The sequence below is a fragment of the Typopeltis vanoorti genome, chromosome 11 (genome assembly GCF_054136105.1).
Source record: "Typopeltis vanoorti isolate ZY-2024b chromosome 11, IOZ_Tvanoo_1.0, whole genome shotgun sequence".
In the NCBI taxonomy this organism is placed as follows: domain Eukaryota; kingdom Metazoa; phylum Arthropoda; class Arachnida; order Uropygi; family Thelyphonidae; genus Typopeltis; species Typopeltis vanoorti.
The window spans coordinates 47,718,727-47,737,818 of NC_143559.1; the positions used below are offsets into that span (position 1 = coordinate 47,718,727).

Here is a 19,092-nt window from a genome sequence, read left to right on the forward strand (position 1 = left end):
TATATATATATATATATATATATATATATATATATATATATATATATATATATATATATATATATATATATATATATATATATATATATATATATATATTCTCTTCTCTAACAATCCTCATGGTGATTTTCAAGGTCACTCAATTTCCTGGGATAGATCTGAAAACATTTTCCGCTGCCATGATGAATTTTAAAAGAAAGCTAGTGGAATCCAGGAAGATAGTTCTTAATCTTGAATATTTAAACAACAATTTAAGCTATAACATCCCTGATAGCCATACTGCTGTTATTCAGTACTGACGTTCTCGAGAGTCTGCTACCACGCATACAACAAACAATGGCACGTAAAAGAGAACAACGAATGTTAATACAACGTTTTTTATTTCAATCATGTATTGCAATTTATCTGTGCTTCTCAGTTTTTTAGAATCTTCAGTTTTTATTATTGTTTCCTCTTCCTAAAAAGATACTTGAGGAAGGCTGTAAAAAGTCGAAACTAGTTGCTTTTTATCATTAAAGCTTTTAATTCTCGGTTTTTTAGTCATTAAATATCTTTATCTATATATATATAGAAATTATATAGAAGTTACAGTATCCCCAAGTTAAAAATAACAATTATATATAGTGTTTCTTTCTTAGCATTCGTCTCGGATCAAAGCGTATTGTGATTCTGTGTGATTACAAAGCAATCAGGGAATTCTTAGCACACCCGAACTGCTTAAATCGTCCGCCAACAATGCACGAGGCTATTTTCCCACGTGGATTTGGTACGTACTAAATTTACAAAAAAAAGTCTTTTCGTAAAGACTATCATAGTTAATTGCAGTGGTGCACTCAGGATTTAATCTTGAGGGGGGAGCGGGGAGTTGAGTAGACGATTTGAGAATACGCATACTACGCATTGCATGCGACCTATGACTGAGCATCTGCAGTGATCGCTAATACATGATACCCTTGATTTTCTCTGGCCCTGCTCGGGAAAACGAAGTAACGCTCGGTCCACCAGAGCACTACTTCGTTCGCCTTGCATTCACAGCGGCCGTGATTCCCCAGACTGTAGGTATTCCCACTTTATGTGACCGCTAATTCATAAGTAGTATAGAAATAAAGACATGACAAAGAATAAATAAAAAATGAATTTTAATTAGGAAAAGATTTTTAGAAATTTTTCTCGTGTTTTTTCTTTTTCTTTTTGGGAGGACCAGCCTCCCTCCTCCCTTCCTCCCGGTGTGCTACTGGTTTATTGTATCAGATCATTCAGTGTAACACAGTTATTAGTTTTGCTTTTTTATGTTAACGAACAAGTAAATAATTCCTCATTCGAGCATTTAATAGATCAAGTTTCTTGCACTATTTCGTGAAGCATTCAATGGTGATAGGCGCCATTTTCTCTGTTTTCAGAGAGCGAAGTTAACAAGGTACTGTAACACGACTCTTTTTTATCCTTTTAGTACTTCTGCAGACACGACAATCGGAGACCACTTTATTCCAAAAGGAACATTTTTGGTTCCTCTCCTGTACGGTGTTCATATGAATCTGGAAGCGTTTGAAAATCCTACCGAATTTCGCTCTGAAAGGTTTCTTAACGAAGAGGAAAATTCAGTTCTTAAGTCAGATGCTTATCTAGCATTTGGTTTAGGTATATTTAACAAGTTTTCTATAGTTTAGTTGATTATCTTATCAAATGATTTATGACTCTGATAATTCATGTTATATTATTTTTACATCCAAAGTTGTCTAAACAAAGTGTTTTTTCTATATGTGGAAAAGAAATCTTTGATGTTCGGTTTGCTAATTTATTTTTTAAAATAATTTTCAAATGAATATTTTATTTTAAGCACACTCATCTAGCATTTGGTTTAGGTATATTTAACAAGTTTTCTATAGTTTAGTTGATTATCTTATCAAATGATTTATGACAATGATAATTCATGTTATATTATTTTTACATCCAAAGTTGTCTAAACAAGGTGTTTTTTCTATATGTGGAAAAGAAATCTTGATGTTCGGTTTTCTAATTTATTTTTTAAAATAATTTTCAAATGAATATTTTATTTTAAGCACACTCACACACACACACACACACACACACACACACACACACACACACACACACACACACACACACACACACACACACACACGTATGTGTGTGTGTGTGTGTGTGTGCGTGCGTCCGTGCATTCAAAGAAAGAGAAAGAGAGAAATCGTGACTGATTTCTTTTGTGTAATATACGCATTCTGAATAATAAAATCATACAGATTAAATAGAAGATGGAATGAGGTTTAAGAAAAAATGAAACTGTATAAATCACTTGTTTGTTTTCTAAATGGTTGAGTTCTGAAATCTCTAAAAGTATGTCGCAAAATAAAGAGAAGCACATCCGTAAACTTTTCCGTTACCAGTATTTTAGTCAGGGTTATCTTCATTCCGAAGTATATCGATGGTTAGGGATATACGTCTGATTCAAGATGGATACAATGAAGGATATTGGAAAGAATTACAGTAATTTTGCGTTCCTAAAGTGTACCACTAATATTATTGTCTGAAAAACCATGTCAGAGAAGAAGGACCAAAACGGAAATTTTAAGAATTAAAAATCTTTTTGCCTACAGCAAACATCAGTGAACACGAACAACCTGCTGTAAAATTATCTATTACTCAACAGCTAGAATTGAAATACTCGCAGTCTTTTCCTGAAGGTCATTACAGATCACAGAGCTTTGTCATAAGATGACACTGTCACAAAGAGATTGCAAAACATAGAATAATTAATGCTGAAATATGAAAAGGATAGGCCATGTGTTGTTTTATAAGAGATTTGTTATTTCTCCTGCTATATAGGAAAATCTGTCAAAAATGTCATTTCCAGAGACTCTGAACTGTTCGCCCATAATTGCATCCACTTGGACACAGCTAAAATCTCTAAATCCCAAGTGAAGCAAAAAAATGTGATGTCTGTTATCCCTTTTATTTTACACTCGCTCTATAGGAAACTTTGACCATGAAAAATATTCACATATTTTAATTATAATTTTGTTGAAGACACCTTCTAATATCTCCGATGAAAGAAATATCCTAATGATATCAATAATTATGTCTAATTTTAAAATATTTCATGTTCTTGTGAGCAGACAGGAAAGTGACAAACTCGAAAATTGTATCCTTCATATTTGGTATAAGATTTAGGAGATTAGACTGATCAACAAGCACTGTGAAGTAAAATACGGCATCAACTAAATATTGTACTTTGCATACTTTAGATCGGGGATCTTCAGCGCATGGTTAAATAAGCTTCAACGCGATTAAATAAAAAAAATAATTAAATGAAGCCTGAGGGCTACTATTCTATACTGTGGTATTTAGAATTGTAAGATGCTTTCCAGGTTGATTCACAAAGAACGCTGTGCATTTGATACTTTACATAAAATCCTATAAAAATAAATATGAAATAGACATGCTTCTTCAGCCATCTACCAGTGCCAAGAGGTATTTAAGTACTAGTACTAACGTCGCAGGTGGATGGCTGAAGCAGTAGTTCGTTCGAGTGCGCTGTCTAGTGCTTCCAGATACATCTCGAAGGTTCTCGATACTTCGTTAGTTTCATATAAATACAAGAGGATCTCATCCAGAGTCAGTCGACTCTGGATGAGATCAGTTGTGAACAGTGTGATATTCGTGTATAAGCGCACGCAGGTTTGTCGTGTCTGCTAGCCTATTGTTGTTTTATATTGAAAGACTTTTTCCATTAGTGTGAGACATATTCAGTGGATAATAACCGTTACACGCCAATTTCGGATCATTTTTTGTGTTCGCCTTCCATCTCTATGGCATCTACGAGTAAAAAGCGTAAATGAAGTGATTCTTGTCGGGTTTTTAATGAAAAGTGAACCAATTTCTACTTTTTTGTGCCGATCGACGATAAGCCAGTGTGTTTAATTTGTCGTGAGTCAGTGTTAGTATTAAAAAAATACAATATACCTTGACACAATGAGACAAAGCATGCGTCCCACTTCGATCACCTTCAAAGGCAGCTTTGTGTGGACAAAGTGAATACCGTCTCCAAATTGATTTAAAATGCCAGAACGGTACGTTTAAAAGGCAGATGGATGAGAGCAAAGAGCGCGTCAAAGTTATGTAATAGCTGAAACAATTGCTAAAAAAATCAAAAGCTTTCTTGGACTGCGAGTTTGTGAAAGAGTGTCTCCTCTCCACTGGGGAAATGTTGTGCCTAAATAATAAGGAAGTGTTTAAAAAATCGAGCTTGTCTGAGATAACTGTAGCACGACGTGTCTAATAACTTGCCAATGACATTGAAGGAACTTTAAAAAAACGGTCGTCCGAATATAAGTCATATTCACTTGCTTTAGATGAGAGCACAGATGTGAAGGATACAGCACAACTGTCTATCTTTGTCCGAGGCATTGATCAACAATTCACTGTGACAGAAGAACTGCTAGCTCTCGTACCTATGAAGGGACCAACGAAAGGCACTGATATTCCTGAAGCCGCCAAGAAAATGCTCCAGCGTTTTGACCTCAGCTTAACCAACCTCGAGGGTGTGGTAACTGATGGTTACCCTGCTAAGGTGGGAATGAACGAAGAGTTTGTAGCTCTGCTACGGAAAGAACCGGAACTAGAAGGAAACGATTTCGTCCATTACCAATGTTTAATCCACCAGGAGAATTTGTGCGCAAAAACTATTGGATTTGAGAATGTCATTAAAGTTATTGTAACTGTCGTCAACATTATTAGGGCAAGAGGATTGAATCATCTTCAATTCCAAGACTGTTTGACCGAAGAGTGCGAAGCAGATCACTGCGATATGGTTTATTATAGTGATGTGCCTTGGTTGAACAGAGGGAAGGTTCTTAAAAGAATCTTTGACTTAAGGAGCGAAATACAGCAGTTCATGCACACCAAGAGGAAGCCGCGGAATTCAACGATTCGAAGTGTATGACTGACTTTCCCTTTGTGACCGACATCTTGTTGCATATGAATGACCTAAACACCCGGCTATAATCCAAAGATCAACTGGTACACACTCTGTTTGAGCACATCAAAGGTTTTGTGGCCAAGCTTAAACTTTGGGAGGCACATCTCGTAAAAAAAAGACAACTCATTTTCAGCTTCTCCTTTAGTTTAACTGTTCGTCTCTTGAAGAACACGTTGCAAAATTAGCCGTGTTGCGAAGTGCGTTTGCAGTGAGATTTAGTGATTTTCCTAACTAACAGTTCTTCTTTAGATTTATTTTCAATGCCATTCAGTGTCAATGCTGCCGAAATGCCAGGCTCAGTTCATGGTTGAACTCCAAAACAACTTTTCTTTGAGAGAAAAATTATTCAATGTGCCCTTGCTTACATTTTACAAAGACTACATTTCTGAGGACATATTCTCTAATCTTCGCCTGCATGCTTTTGAAGGAATGCGTTTTGTCAGGAAGCACATACTTATATGAGCAGTTCTTCTCCAGAATGAAGCATGTGAAGTGCAAGACAAGAACTCAGATTAAGGACTAACATCTCGAGAACTATGCTCTGCGCAACGTGACTTCCAACACTGATGCTAACATCGACAAGCTGGTCAAGGAAAGGCATTGCCAAGTTTCCCATGGACATTGTAAAGAATGATGTTTTCTTCATTAAATTATCTTTTTTCAAGTATTGATTGTATTTACTTATCATGCACCCGACTCCGAATTACGCTAATAAAGCTGAGTTTGTTTATTTTTATATGATTTTATATAAAGTATCAAATGCACAGCCTTCCTTGTGAATCTGGAAAGCATCTTACAATTCTAAATACCGCAGTATAGCTTAGTGGCCCGCAGCTTCATTGAAAGTTTTAATCCGGCCCGCACTGTCTGAAAGGTTGAAGACCCTTGCTTTACATTATTCTACTGTTTTATGTCTCCTACATATTATTTGTTTCATTTTTGGTTTAATCTTCCCCACCCTTTGATATGTATGACTATGGAACAGGAGGATACTTTTTTCCTCGGTTGACATTTTTCTGGCCTTTGACCTGAATGATTAGGAAATATAATAAATCCTGATTTTTCCCTTTATTTTATAGGAAAACGAAATTGTCCAGGAGAAGGAGCTGCCTATATGAGTATCTTCATGTACGCATCCTCAATATTACAACACTTTGTGGTGAAATCACCAGGAGGAGGGAGACCAAATATGAACGTCGACATGCTGCATGCTTTTTTTTGCCTATGAAACAGAATCTCTGCTTAAAACCAAGATAACTGTCAGTGCGTGATCAATGAGGAACCTGTGAAAGAAATTTAAATACAAGAAATGCATAAATAATCTAAATTTTAAATATTTTGCTTGTATTAATTCTATGGCCATATTTATAAACTGTACATTTAATAGTTTGTAGTCTTTCTAGTAGGAATTGCTTTAAAGACATAAATAATTCTAATGAATCCTCCAAATGTTTCAAAGAATTATTTATGTCTTTTAATTTAAAGTAATGACTGCGGAGAATCATAAAAATGAAATTTCAAAAAAAGGATACTGGAGTTCTTATCAGCATTCATTATCATAATATTGAAATCCAGCGTTGTTTAGGTTTATGTACTATATAAACACTTTCTCTTAATTCAGGCTATAAAGAATCATTAGCATGTTTAATAGTTTATTCATTATTAATAATAATTATTACATAAGTTAATGTATGTTAATATATAATTAATTAAAAATTAATAATTATGAAAAACGAATGACGGGAATAAAAATGAGTAAACAATACATGTAATAGCTTATACCGTATAATTAACTTTTCGCCTATCGCTTATTTTCTTTAAAAACTGCGTAATAATAATAGTAATTGCATAATATTGTGTGATTGTGTACTCCTACAATAATATGTTGAATTTTTATAGCAGACGTTACTTTTTTTATCATTGCGTACAGACAACATACTTTAACTAAAAAGGTTCATATAAGAAATTAAAGACTGGAAACTTACATATAATATATGTTTAAATAGAAAAACAAAAACTGAATGAATATAAAACAGTTTAATACTTTCTATTTTGTAATTTTGTTCTAATTTTTTGCAGTTTATTTTACCTATTTAATATAATATAAAATGATTTATAAATAAGACTTCCAATAACAATTCCTATAACAACAAATTATGTTGTTATAGGAATGGAACGGTTTCAACTCACCGTCGTATTTTAGCCACAAGGATTCTTACTGGCTCCGATTCTGTTTTCAGTCTGTATGGCAGATATTCGCATAATCACACGTCATCCATCAAGCCCCTCAATGCAGATGGCACCGCTCTATTAGCTAGATCACTTTATCCACACATTTAGTCAAAATATTTCAAGAAAACCTTCTAAAACTTGAACGCTGGTTCACCAAATAGAAATTATAAGTTAATCCACAGAAGAATACAACTGTGCTCTTCACTAGAAGATTAGTGTCTCCCAACACTTATCTCCCAACTGTTTAATACTAATCTTCCATGGCAAGCAGAAATCAAATATCTTGGAGTACTGCTGGACAAAAAACTAAGCTTCAACAACCATATTCAGATCACATGTGAATAGGCATCTCAAACCATCGCCAAATTCTACCTCCTGATTAACAAAGACTTTAAATTAATAAAGCTCTTCTCTGTCTTTGTTTTCATCTGATAAGGGCAGAATATACACTGAATATACCAATCGGTGCAAATGTGTGTGTATGTGCGGAATGGAAGAAGAGAACTGATGGAGTTTTAAAGAGGCGCTGTGATAGGATGCCATGTTGCAGGCCTATCTCTTCGGCCTTTCTAGGTTAATAATCACTGATAATATTCCGAGATGGAATTTCAGGGATTCAATTGCAAGTGCTATCAGTAGTGACGACCCACCACATTCACAGAAAGTTACTTAAGATGTTATGGAGGATAATATATAAAAACCAGCCTTCGTCGGACGACAGTTGAATTTAAAGTTACGCATCGACTGCACAACGAATCTACATAAAAACATTTAGAACCGAGACCCGCAACATTGGTGTCCTTGTTAAGTTTGCAAAATTCAAGCGCCACATTACACGACGAGCCAACGTCGTGTAATGTGGCGTTCAGTGATGCAAAGAGTGTGTGTACAGTGGAAGGTTGAAGTTTGTAAAGCTGTGTTATGGAGCAACGATTTACATCTTGCCAAGCAGATGAACTGTTGTAAAGGTGGGTGTGACAGATGCCCGATTAACGTCTCTTGTGTATAATCCGTACTATGAAATTCAGAGGTGGTGGTATGATGTATGATCCTGTTTTTCCTGAATTTACCTGGGATCTCTGTTTGTGGTGCCACGAGTATTGAACTCCGAGATGTATCTGCACATTCTAGACAATGCAATGCTTCCTACTTTGTGGCGTTTGTAAGGAACTGACCATTCTCTCTTTCAGGAAGACAATGCACCGTGTCATAAGCCTGCTGTTGTTAATGCGTGGTTTGTGTAGATCACATATTGGCAATCCGCGACCGGATCCGGCCCTCTACTTCTTTTGATACAGCCCTAATCTATTTCAGAGAAGTTTGTCTGATTCATGGTGGGAGAAAACATGGTGTGTTCTACTAACTCACATTAAGCTGACGTCATATGACTTGCGCAAAACACACCATGTTTTCTCCAACCAAGGTATTTTTCTCACTTCGACTAGCGGCGTTTGTAAACGTGTTACAACGTGTCAGTTCGGGTACTTGCGTTGGTGTTGTGCTTTGTTCAGTGCCTGAATTGATGTAAATAATGTGCCAGAAAACTTACAGATGGAACTTATTGAGTTTCAGACGGATTTAGTGCTAAAATCACAATTTAGCACTAAATCCGCCTTTGACGGATTTTTATAAATTTTATTTGGTGGAAGAAAAATATACAAATTTACGCACCTTTTCAAGAAAAATCATTTGTCTTTTCGGCAGCACATATATGTGTGAACAGTTTTTTCGAGGATGAAATACAATAAATCAAAAATTCGGACAAGAATAACGGAAGACAACCTCGAAAATTCTATGCGATTATCCTTAAATAATATTGATAGTCTCGTAGTTGAACTACAAGGGAAATCTTCACATTAAATTGTTATGTCATTCATTATATTATAATATTTATGTAGAGCATTATACCAAAGCATTATATTATAAATAAATGAAATATGAGGTAGCAACTTGTTTTAATTCATTTAATATTAAATTAAATAATTTGGCCCCCGAACTAGGAAAAGTTGCCCATGCCTGAACATCCGAACACAGCTCTGATATCAACCTAATTGGACTTTTCTCGAATGAATTAGAGCATCAGAAGGGGTAAAGGGATATTTGCCCCACAGCAGTCCAGAACCTCATGATAGGCTTACAAAAAGAATGGTCAGAATTCCCTTTGATCGCTTTTACGCTTCTAGAAAATGTGACGGATAGATTGCTGCAGTCATTGCAGTGAACGTAGATGGGAAACTAGAGAGAGAACACTAGCAATTCAATTATAAATGTTAGGAGAGAGAGAGAGAGAGAGAGAAATCTGTTAAACATTTAGCCTTTGTTCAAAACCTGCTCAAGAAGCTTAAAGGTCCATAAAGCATTCACTTCAACTATTTCAAACTATTTCATTATATTTTTTCATGGGCAGGATATAAATGAGATGATTCTGTTTCATTGAGAGCATTACAGTTAGCATGGAAGTGGACTGTTACTGAATTTCTAAAATTAATTTAGAAATTTCTAAAGGGAGAGCAATAAGATTTTATGATAAAGATTTTTATTTGTTCTTTAACTCGCTCATGCACGAATTTCTGAAATGGTGATTACAAAATCAATATAAGCTGTCCACCACAGTGGACATGTGCATGAGAGGGTTAACTTCAATGAGCTCGATTGCTTACCGAAGTTATACCTAAGTTATACACGTACTTCAGGTGATTATTATCAACTGTGCTTTGTTTATTTAATTCCTTCCTTTATTCATAACAGATACCGTAAGCGAGCCAAATAGAGTCCTCATGCATATTTGAAGACTCAGTTCAATTATTCCCTAATTCACAGATTCACACGATGTTTTAATAACTGCGAGAGAACATTTCTTTACCAGGTGTGAGATCACCATCCTGGTCGTTGGAAATTTGAAGTATCAAAGAAGCCACCTTTCGTCTGCTTCAGGATTATCCTACATTAAGCCCAATTAAGCCCACCAAACAGTTTGCAGAACACAGTCTATAGCCAAAAAAAGACGTGCTACTGATCTCACTTGATGTACAAGGAGCCTTCTATGCTGCTTGGTGGCCAGCCATAATCAATTAATAGATTTTAAATGCCCTAAAAACTTACTCTGCCTTACTAAAAAATATTTTTCAGACTGAAGAACAACGGTGACACTAAAAACCACAACTGAAACGAAAAAAGTCAAACGAGGCTGTCCGCAAGGTGCCTGCTTTGGGCCAGGTTTCTGGAACATACAGTTCGAGTCGCTTTTTAGACTTCCTGTGACTACTGAAACAAAAGTCACAGCCTTCGCCGATGATAATGATTCTGGGAAGCGACGGCATACAGTTAGAAGTTACGGCCAACGAAGAACTCTTTAAAATTGCAGAGTGGGTACGCGAGAAGAAAGTGACATTCAATGGCACCAAGTCTAAAGTGCTCCATATCTCACGAAAAAAATTCAAAACAACCTCTAAATGTCTTCCTAAACGGACAAGTTCTCGAGGTAGCCAGTGAGCTAAAATACCTGGGAGTAACAATAGAGGAAAATTCACCTTCAGTAAGGACATCTCATATGTTGCCGAAAAAGGTTACAAATAGTAAACCTCCTAGTTAAGTCGGCAAGGATAAAGTGGGGATTAGGCCAACGAGCGCTGAAAAAGTGGTAGTATAGCATCGATATATATACCGATGCTATACTACCACTGATATGTTATGCTGCACCTGCCTGGAAACATTTCACTAAAATCAAAGATTAACCGACAAAAACTATACAGAGTTCAACGCCTTATAGCCACACACATAATTAAAGGATGCAGGACAATATCTTTCGCGGCAGATTGCGTTATTGCAGCTCTAACACCGATCGGCATGAAAATACAAGAATTATCTCTTATATATGAAGTCACTTCCGGAAGATATATCGAAAGTTACAACATCGATCCAAATTGCTACGAACGTCCGCTTCACTACAGTGAGTGGCCTCACCCAGCAAAGAAAACAAATATTAAGGAGAAGGAAAGCTCTGAAAGTGACGAATTCCAAATATACATTGACGGAAGCAAAACCGAAAGGAACGCCGGTTTTTCGTTCATTGCATACAACAGACAGTCCATTATACAAGAACACTGTTCTAGACAGCAATCAAGCAGACATCTTGCTATAGTTCAGTCACTCACATATGTCCAGGAATTAGATCTCAACACCTCTCAGCAAATGACAGAAACAATTTACAGCGATAGTAGAAGCACTATAGACGGCACAGAAAAAAAAACAGAACAACCATATCGCATTGATAGAAGAGACAAGAAATCTGGTTCGAAATCTCACTCTAGAGGGATGGGAAATCAAATTATGCTGGGTGAAAGCGCATACTGGAATAGCAGGAAACGAGAGAGAGAAAGAGAGAGAGAGAGAGAGAGAGAGAGAGAGAGAGAGAGAGAGAGAGAGAGAGCGGATCAATTGGCAAAAGAAGCAGTTAGAAACGAATGGCTAGAAACAAGTTAGCAGAAATTTTAGAAATCAGCAATTAAAAAAAAAGTTGCAGAAGAGAAAAGCTTAGACATGTGGGAATAAGAATGGAAAACATCAACAACAAAAGAATTCTTTCCTAGCATCAGAAACAGACTTAGGCTTAAATGACACATCATTTCTTCATGTTTAACCACGCCACTAACGGGACATTGAAAACCAAGACACCACTTACACAGATTCCATATCCTGGAATCACCATCGTGCATTTGCACTCCACACCTTCAAGAGACTGTTGACCACATACTTTAAGACTGTCAGCTATTGGACTCCATCCAGATGCCCCTAATACAACACATCATCACTTCCGGAGACAAGTGGCCAGTCTCAAGACTTATCAAAACGTTTTACATAGAATTAATTAAATTTGCTAATAAAATCAACTTATGTTAGATCCAGGGACTGTGATCTAACATAAATACTGTTATTATGTGAATTATACTGTATAGTGTTAATATATGTATATATAAAAATCTAAATGTAAATACGAAAATTGGTACCAAAATATAAATATAAATATTAATCAGTACTAGTTATAAGCTACATGTAATATAAACATTGTAATGAAATGGAGCATGTAGGAATAAATGACCTCCTGGTAGGGTTACTATTGGGAGGAAAACGCAAAACACACACACACACACACACACACACACACACACACACACACACACACACACACACACACACACACACACACACACACACACACACACACACACACACACACACACACACACACACACACACACACACACACACACACACACACACACGCACGCACGCACGCACGCACACTCACACCTATTACAAACCCATCTCAAACAAACACCACTATAAGGACACAAATAAACACATCATGTCCAAATCCAACCCTACTTGCAAAGTTAATCTGTGTAATAGCAGTTGAAGTCTTGCAATCACGTACCAACAAACAGTAAAATGAACACCTCGCTTGCGACCAGTATCGAAACATAACCACGAAACCACCGCAGCTATTATCTTCCTCAGATAAGCTCTGCAAAGCTTCGAGGATGAAATCAGAAATGACTCCCAAATTATTATTATTATATTAGTTATTCACTAAAAAAACATTCTATATAATTATCACTGTTAATATTAGAACATGTGTTGTAAATGCATAATATAGAGGCAAAGAGTATTATTAAAATTATTAACTGAAATCCAATGTAGAAAAAGTTTGTAAAATTATACTCAAGATAACTATTGTACATATATATGTAAATATTCTAGCAATGAATATTATTTATATTTAAAAAATATTATTATTAACACTATTAACACTCGAGATCCCTACCCTCATCAGTTTCTTCTAGCCTAATCCCACCAATATAATACTATATTGGATATCTAATTATGTCGAAGTGAATAACCTTGCATTTACTGACATTGAAGTGACACCCATTTTCCCATGCCCACAATTCCATCCTGTTCAAATCATTCTGCAAAGACTGCATATCAGCAGCATTCAAGATTATCCTGCCTATCTTTGCATCATCAGCAAATAACTGTATATCACTTGTCAAATATTTCCCAATATCATTAATGCACATAATTAATAACAGTGGACCGAGCACTGATCCTTGTGGAACACCACTTGTTACCTTAAACCATGCAGACCCAGAACCCCCATATACCACTTTTTGATATCTATCAGTCATGCATCTTCTTATCCATGCTAATACTGTATAACCAAACCCAGTTTTTCCAATTTATGCAGCAGGAAGATATACCATGCTATATTCTGTCAAAATCCTTAGCAAAATTCAAAATGATCATGGTGTATTCATTCCCCTTGTCTAGTTTAATGGTAACATTGTTGTAGAATGTGAGAAAGTTGCTAAAACATCATATTCCCTTAGTAAACCCATGCTGTTCATTGCAAAGCAGATATTCACTGTCAACCCATTTCTGAATGCCTGCCCTGTCCAATTTTTTCAAAATCTTCACCACCACTCCTGAGATACTAATTGGTCGATAGTTGGATACATCGGTCTTTGCATCACTCTTGTGCAATGGAATTACAATGCATTCCTTCTCTTCCTGCAGAATATTACCTGTTCTGAGACCCATTTTAAACATCTTGGTCAAAGGATTGGTCACTTCAGCTGAACACTCTATTAGCAGACGTGCTGATATCCCATCAGTCCCTATTGCTGAATTCTTATTCAGTTTGTGCAGCAGTTCTAATACCTCGGCCTCACGCACCTGCGTGTCTTCATCTAGTGAAGGGGTAACAGTGAGCTCAATGTTGCGTTCACCAGGCTGATAGCGTTTAACGAAAAGGGCACTAATTAACTGAACAACCTCTTCTGTATCTGCACATAATATACGTTGTGTAAACAATTATTTTGTGATTGTTATTATTATTTTAAAAAATATTATGTATGTGCAAATATCTGTTATGCACAATCCTGTTCATGTAATGTATTATAAATATTAAAAAATTTTTAAAAATTATAATTTTATGTATATTATAAATTTTAGATAAATAAATAAAGAAATTTTATGTAATTTATCTGAGAAATAATATAATGATAAAAAAAGAGGAAAAACCTCCATGGACCCAAAGACTCGTCGAGGGAAGCCACATACTACACACACACCAGCTATCAAACTTATACTTGAATTCATTTACACTACTTGCACTCACAACATACAATGGAAATCCATTCAAAATCTAGCCTTCATCCCTTCTTATGAGCATTGATTCTCAGCTTCCATTCATGCCCTCTTGTCCTTCCCCCACCCTCCATAAATCAGGAAAAATTCCATTAATTGAAATTCTGTATATCATTTTTAATTCTGTATATCACATTTATCCCTCTCCTTTGCACTCTCTTCAATATATGTGAATCACGACCTGCGCACAATAGTCCACGTAATATCTTATCAAGGCTTTGTAAAGAGAAAAAAATAACATCGTTATCTTTAGATGTGAACATTCGTTCCAGCATTGCAATTATCTTTTGAGTTGTATTTCCAATCTTTTCCACATGGCCCCTGAACTTCAACTTCCTATCTGCTAACACTCCAAGATCTCTGGCCTCGTCAGTTTCTTCAAGCATAATCGCAATAATACGACAATGGATACCTAGATATTCACGCCAAAGTGCATGACTTTAGATTTAATGACAATGAACTGACATCCATTTCCTCGTGATCACAATTCCAGTCTATTCAAATCATTCTGCAAGCACTGCATATCCTCAGAATTCCTGATTACTTTACCTATTTTTACATCATCAGCAAATAGCTGTATCATCAGCAAATAGCTGTATGCCGCTTGTGAAATCCTTCTCAATATCATTAATGTACATACAGATTGAATTACAGTTTACCAAGCAATGATGCTTGTGATACACCGCTGGTTAGCCTTAAATATTTGCAGACGCACATCCCTATATACCAGTTTTTGATATCTGCAGTCCACCATCCTCTTATCCACGCTAATATTTAATAACCCAAACCCATATTTTCCAATTTATTGAACGGGCTACCATGCTGTATTCTGTCTAAACCTTTGCAAAATCCAAACGTATCCTGGTGTATCCATTCTCCTTGTTTAATTGAATGGCATCATTGTTATAAAATGTGAGCAAGTTGCTAAAAGATGACCTTCCCTTAGTAAACCCGTGTTGTTCATTGTAAAGTAGACAGTCATTGACCACCCATTTTGAATGACGTTCCTGATTAATTTTTCCAAAATCTTCACCACCGCTCCTGAGATACTAATTAGTCGATAGTTGGTACATCGGTCTTTGCACCATCGTTGTGCAATGGAATTGTTATACATTCCTTCCATTCCTGGGGAAACATCGCTGTTCTGAGACTCATATTAAACAGCCTGGTCATAGGAATCTCCAGTTCAGCTGAACATTCTTTTAGTACACTTGCTGATATCCCGTCAGTGACTATTGATGAATTCTAATTCAATTTGTACAACAGCTCTAATACGTCCTCATTTTATTACAAATTAATTCTCGTGGGATTATATGGACTCAAAACATAGTGTGTGTGAAAGCAAAATTATCTCGTACTCCGTAACCTACACATTAATGTTTTCATGGAAACAACACATTATATTAAAGTTGTTACACCATTATTTATAAAGTATATGCTCACAGTTTTAACTAATTATCTAAAGAAAGGCAAGATATCTGTCGATGCATTCGAATCTCCAATAAAACAAATCTACTCATGGAATGAAATTAACCTTAACCGTATTATGAAGTAGTTACTGAAAATTTCTATGAAGCAAAACAAGGGAAAGGGACATCCTGAGTACTTTTCCTGTTGTCTTCCTTCTCCTACAGTAGATATTTATGTCTGCAGATTGTATTTGTTCACAGTCAACTACCTACCAGGAATGCCGCTAATGGGACAATTATCTAGTGACCAGTCAATAAAGAAAGCAGCAGAAAACAGTGTTTTCTGAGTTAATTTAGATTTGTGCTACAGTTGGACTAAGCTTAGTTTAAAAAAAAGGTGTTTTAAAGAAACGTTACTGTTGAACCTTCTAAAATTTTTATTAGTTTCTAATATAAATAAGTTTGATATAAATAAGGCAGTTACATTCAGACAGCAAACATGTCTGAATGTAACTGACTGTCGTGCAACAACACCATGTTAACTTCGCTCTCTGAAAAAAGAGAGAAAAATGAGAAATATTGCCATTGAAAGTTTGACCAATTGCTGCAAGAAACCTTGATCCATTAAATGCATTAAAGAGGAGTTATTTAGTCATTCATGAACATAAAAAGCAAAACTAAACTGTGTTAGTTTTGCGTTTTCATGTTAATATAAGACTAAACTTTTTTTGTAAATTTAACAAGTACCAAATCCATGTTGAATTATTGCCTCGTGATTTGCTGGTGGACGATTTAATGATTGCACACATAAATACTTTATCTCAGTTAATACAAAAAAAAAAAAAAATTCGTATGCAAATAAAGAAAACCGACTTCTGCATTCTTACTATTTTCAAACCATTCTTCCGCTGTATTGTAATAATCTCATTTTTATTCTCACTTATGTGCGATTACAAACTCTCTAACAATATTAGAAATTCTGTGGCCTTCTTCATGCTTTCCAATAATTCTTTCCCGCGTGAAATCGTCCCACACACACACACACACACACACACTTGCACCGACTAGGCGTATCATCTTACAAACAGGGGACTTGTTACATGGCACGATGCACCTTGCCATTCTTCAGCTGTATTGTAATAATCACATTTGTATTCTCACTCATTCTCAGAGAGGTTCGGACTATGTGAGAGTCCGAACCTCTCTGACAATATTAGAAATTCTGTGGCCTTCTTCAAGCTTTCCAATAATTCTTTCCCACGTGAAATCGTCTAGATGATATATTTGAGACATTACAAGCATCCACGATTTGCAACGTTTTACCTTCACGAAAAGAGCTTCCGCTTCCTTCAAACACAATTCGCTTAACTCAGCCTTCTGCCTTTTATGCTCAGAGTATGGCTTAAAAGAGATATTGTTTGTTTAATGTTCGATTATCCTCTTTACAAAGTTTTAACGCATGACTTTTTATGTATCCCACTCACGAAAAGTTGTAAACAGCATCAAGACAGTAGATGGCCTGTGTTTTTTTAATTATTTTATTCACGGTGTACCCTCCATTATTTTAGATAATAATATATTATATTGGGGACGCCAGGTGGTGGCACTTGTCTGTCGTCTCTTCGACGAATGCCGTTTAAAATTACTGATAGTCTCTCTGATTGGCTAATATTGGAAAGAGATTACTTCTCAAGCTACGAAGAGGTACATAGGACTAAACAGCCCCACTTATTCGCTATCAGAATAAAATACGTTCCTATTTTTTATTTATTTTTACACATTCCAAACATAAAAAAGTAATTTTTTTTAAAAGTCGGTTCTGTTTCTCAAAAACTTTATTGACTCACTGTTTATTTGTTTATTACTGTTTAATTAGTTATACATTTATTCATTAATGAATACATATTGATTAAACCAAATAAATTTATTAAATAAATAACGAATAATAATTACTTTTAACTGTTAAATTCTTTGGTCGATGAACTGAGCCTGTGTTGGAGATAATTGGGGGTTGGAGTGGGGGAGCGCTGGGCCCATCATTTGTGAGCTTGTAGTAGATCATGCAGTTGAATTTATATTTATATGTATTTATGATATATTATATCTGAAATATCTGAAACGGATATGCTATCAAAGATAATAAAAAATACATGCATTATTCGTTAATGTCACATCACTACAAAGATTATCTCTAGACCTAGATTATCTCACTTTCTCCATTCATGGATAAAGTGAGATAATCTAGAAAATGCTATGCAGTCCATTGCACGTTACCATTTCTAACTTATCACTTCATATATTGTCAGTATTAAGCCTAATTTCACCAAAAACTGGTATGATTTAAAATAAACTAGGATTTTCTGATAATGAATATTTCAAACACAAAATTTCATTAAGCCCGTACCCAACTCAGCTCTTTTATATTACTTATATAATGTCGAAGCGAGGGTGTTGCAGTATCCTTGGTAAGAGTATTGCTACACTTTTAGGAAGAATGTTATACCTTTACAATTACAGCAGTTTTTATATTAGTCATCTGGTGCGTGAAGAATAGTGTTACATAACATACAAAACGCCAATAGATGGAGCCACTGACTGTAATGTGTTTTTGGTAATTATTATTACCTGTACTACTGTTGGTCATAAGATGTAATACGAGATTCTTCGACACTTCTGCGCATGTCAACAGACAGAAAATCCTTTCCGATAATAGGGTAATCAATCCTTATTGAAGGATGAGTTGTTTATTATTTTATTTTATTTTACAAGTCGTAAAATTAACTTCTCTTTTATGATCATTGTAGTTTTTAAAGTGGTAAATATTTTACTTGTGTAACAGTGGGAAATTTTACCTATAAAGCACGTTATTTCGCGTGTTATTGATCAATTCGTTCATGTCCTTATTCCTTTCTCCTCTTCAGCATGAATTGACACTTCTTGGCAGTGTGCCAACACGAGCTATCGCTTATATGGTCGGATTATAAAAGTATTGCTACACTCTTAGGAAGAATGTTATACCTTTACAATTACAGCAAATTTTATATTAGTCATCTGGTGGTGAACAACAACACTGTTGCATAACTTACCAAACAACGGTAGATGGAACCACTTACTGTAATGTGTTTTATAATTATTATTACGTGTACTGCTGTTGGATATAAGATATAATTCTTTTCGCTGTAAAATAACAGATATAAGAGATAAAACACAAGTCGAGTGGGGCCAGCCTGTGAAATCGAGGGCGAA

General features: G+C 35.5%; 1 protein-coding gene across 1 annotated transcript; it reads left to right on the forward strand.

Annotated features, from left to right (window-relative positions):
- The first annotated feature begins 480 nt into the window (after nucleotides 1-480).
- On the forward strand, nucleotides 481-6,338 carry LOC150101540 (cytochrome P450 2A6-like). The gene is made up of 3 exons (XM_090399834.1): nucleotides 481-766; nucleotides 1,451-1,638; nucleotides 6,076-6,338. The coding sequence occupies exons 2-3, from the start codon at nucleotides 1,530-1,532 to the stop codon at nucleotides 6,222-6,224; spliced, it is 258 nt and encodes an 85-aa protein (XP_090255960.1). The 5' UTR covers nucleotides 481-766; nucleotides 1,451-1,529; the 3' UTR covers nucleotides 6,225-6,338.
- The last annotated feature ends 12,754 nt before the right edge of the window (nucleotides 6,339-19,092 follow it).

What these genes read in the sequence shown, in the direction of transcription:
- LOC150101540 (XM_090399834.1), top strand. Translation starts at nt 1,530, where the DNA reads ATGAATCTGGAAGCGTTTGAAAATCCTACCGAATTTCGCTCTGAAAGG. An exon ending in TTATCTAGCATTTGGTTTAG is followed by an intron (nt 1,639 to 6,075) that starts GTATATTTAACA and finishes TTTATTTTATAG; the next exon opens with GAAAACGAAATTGTCCAGGA.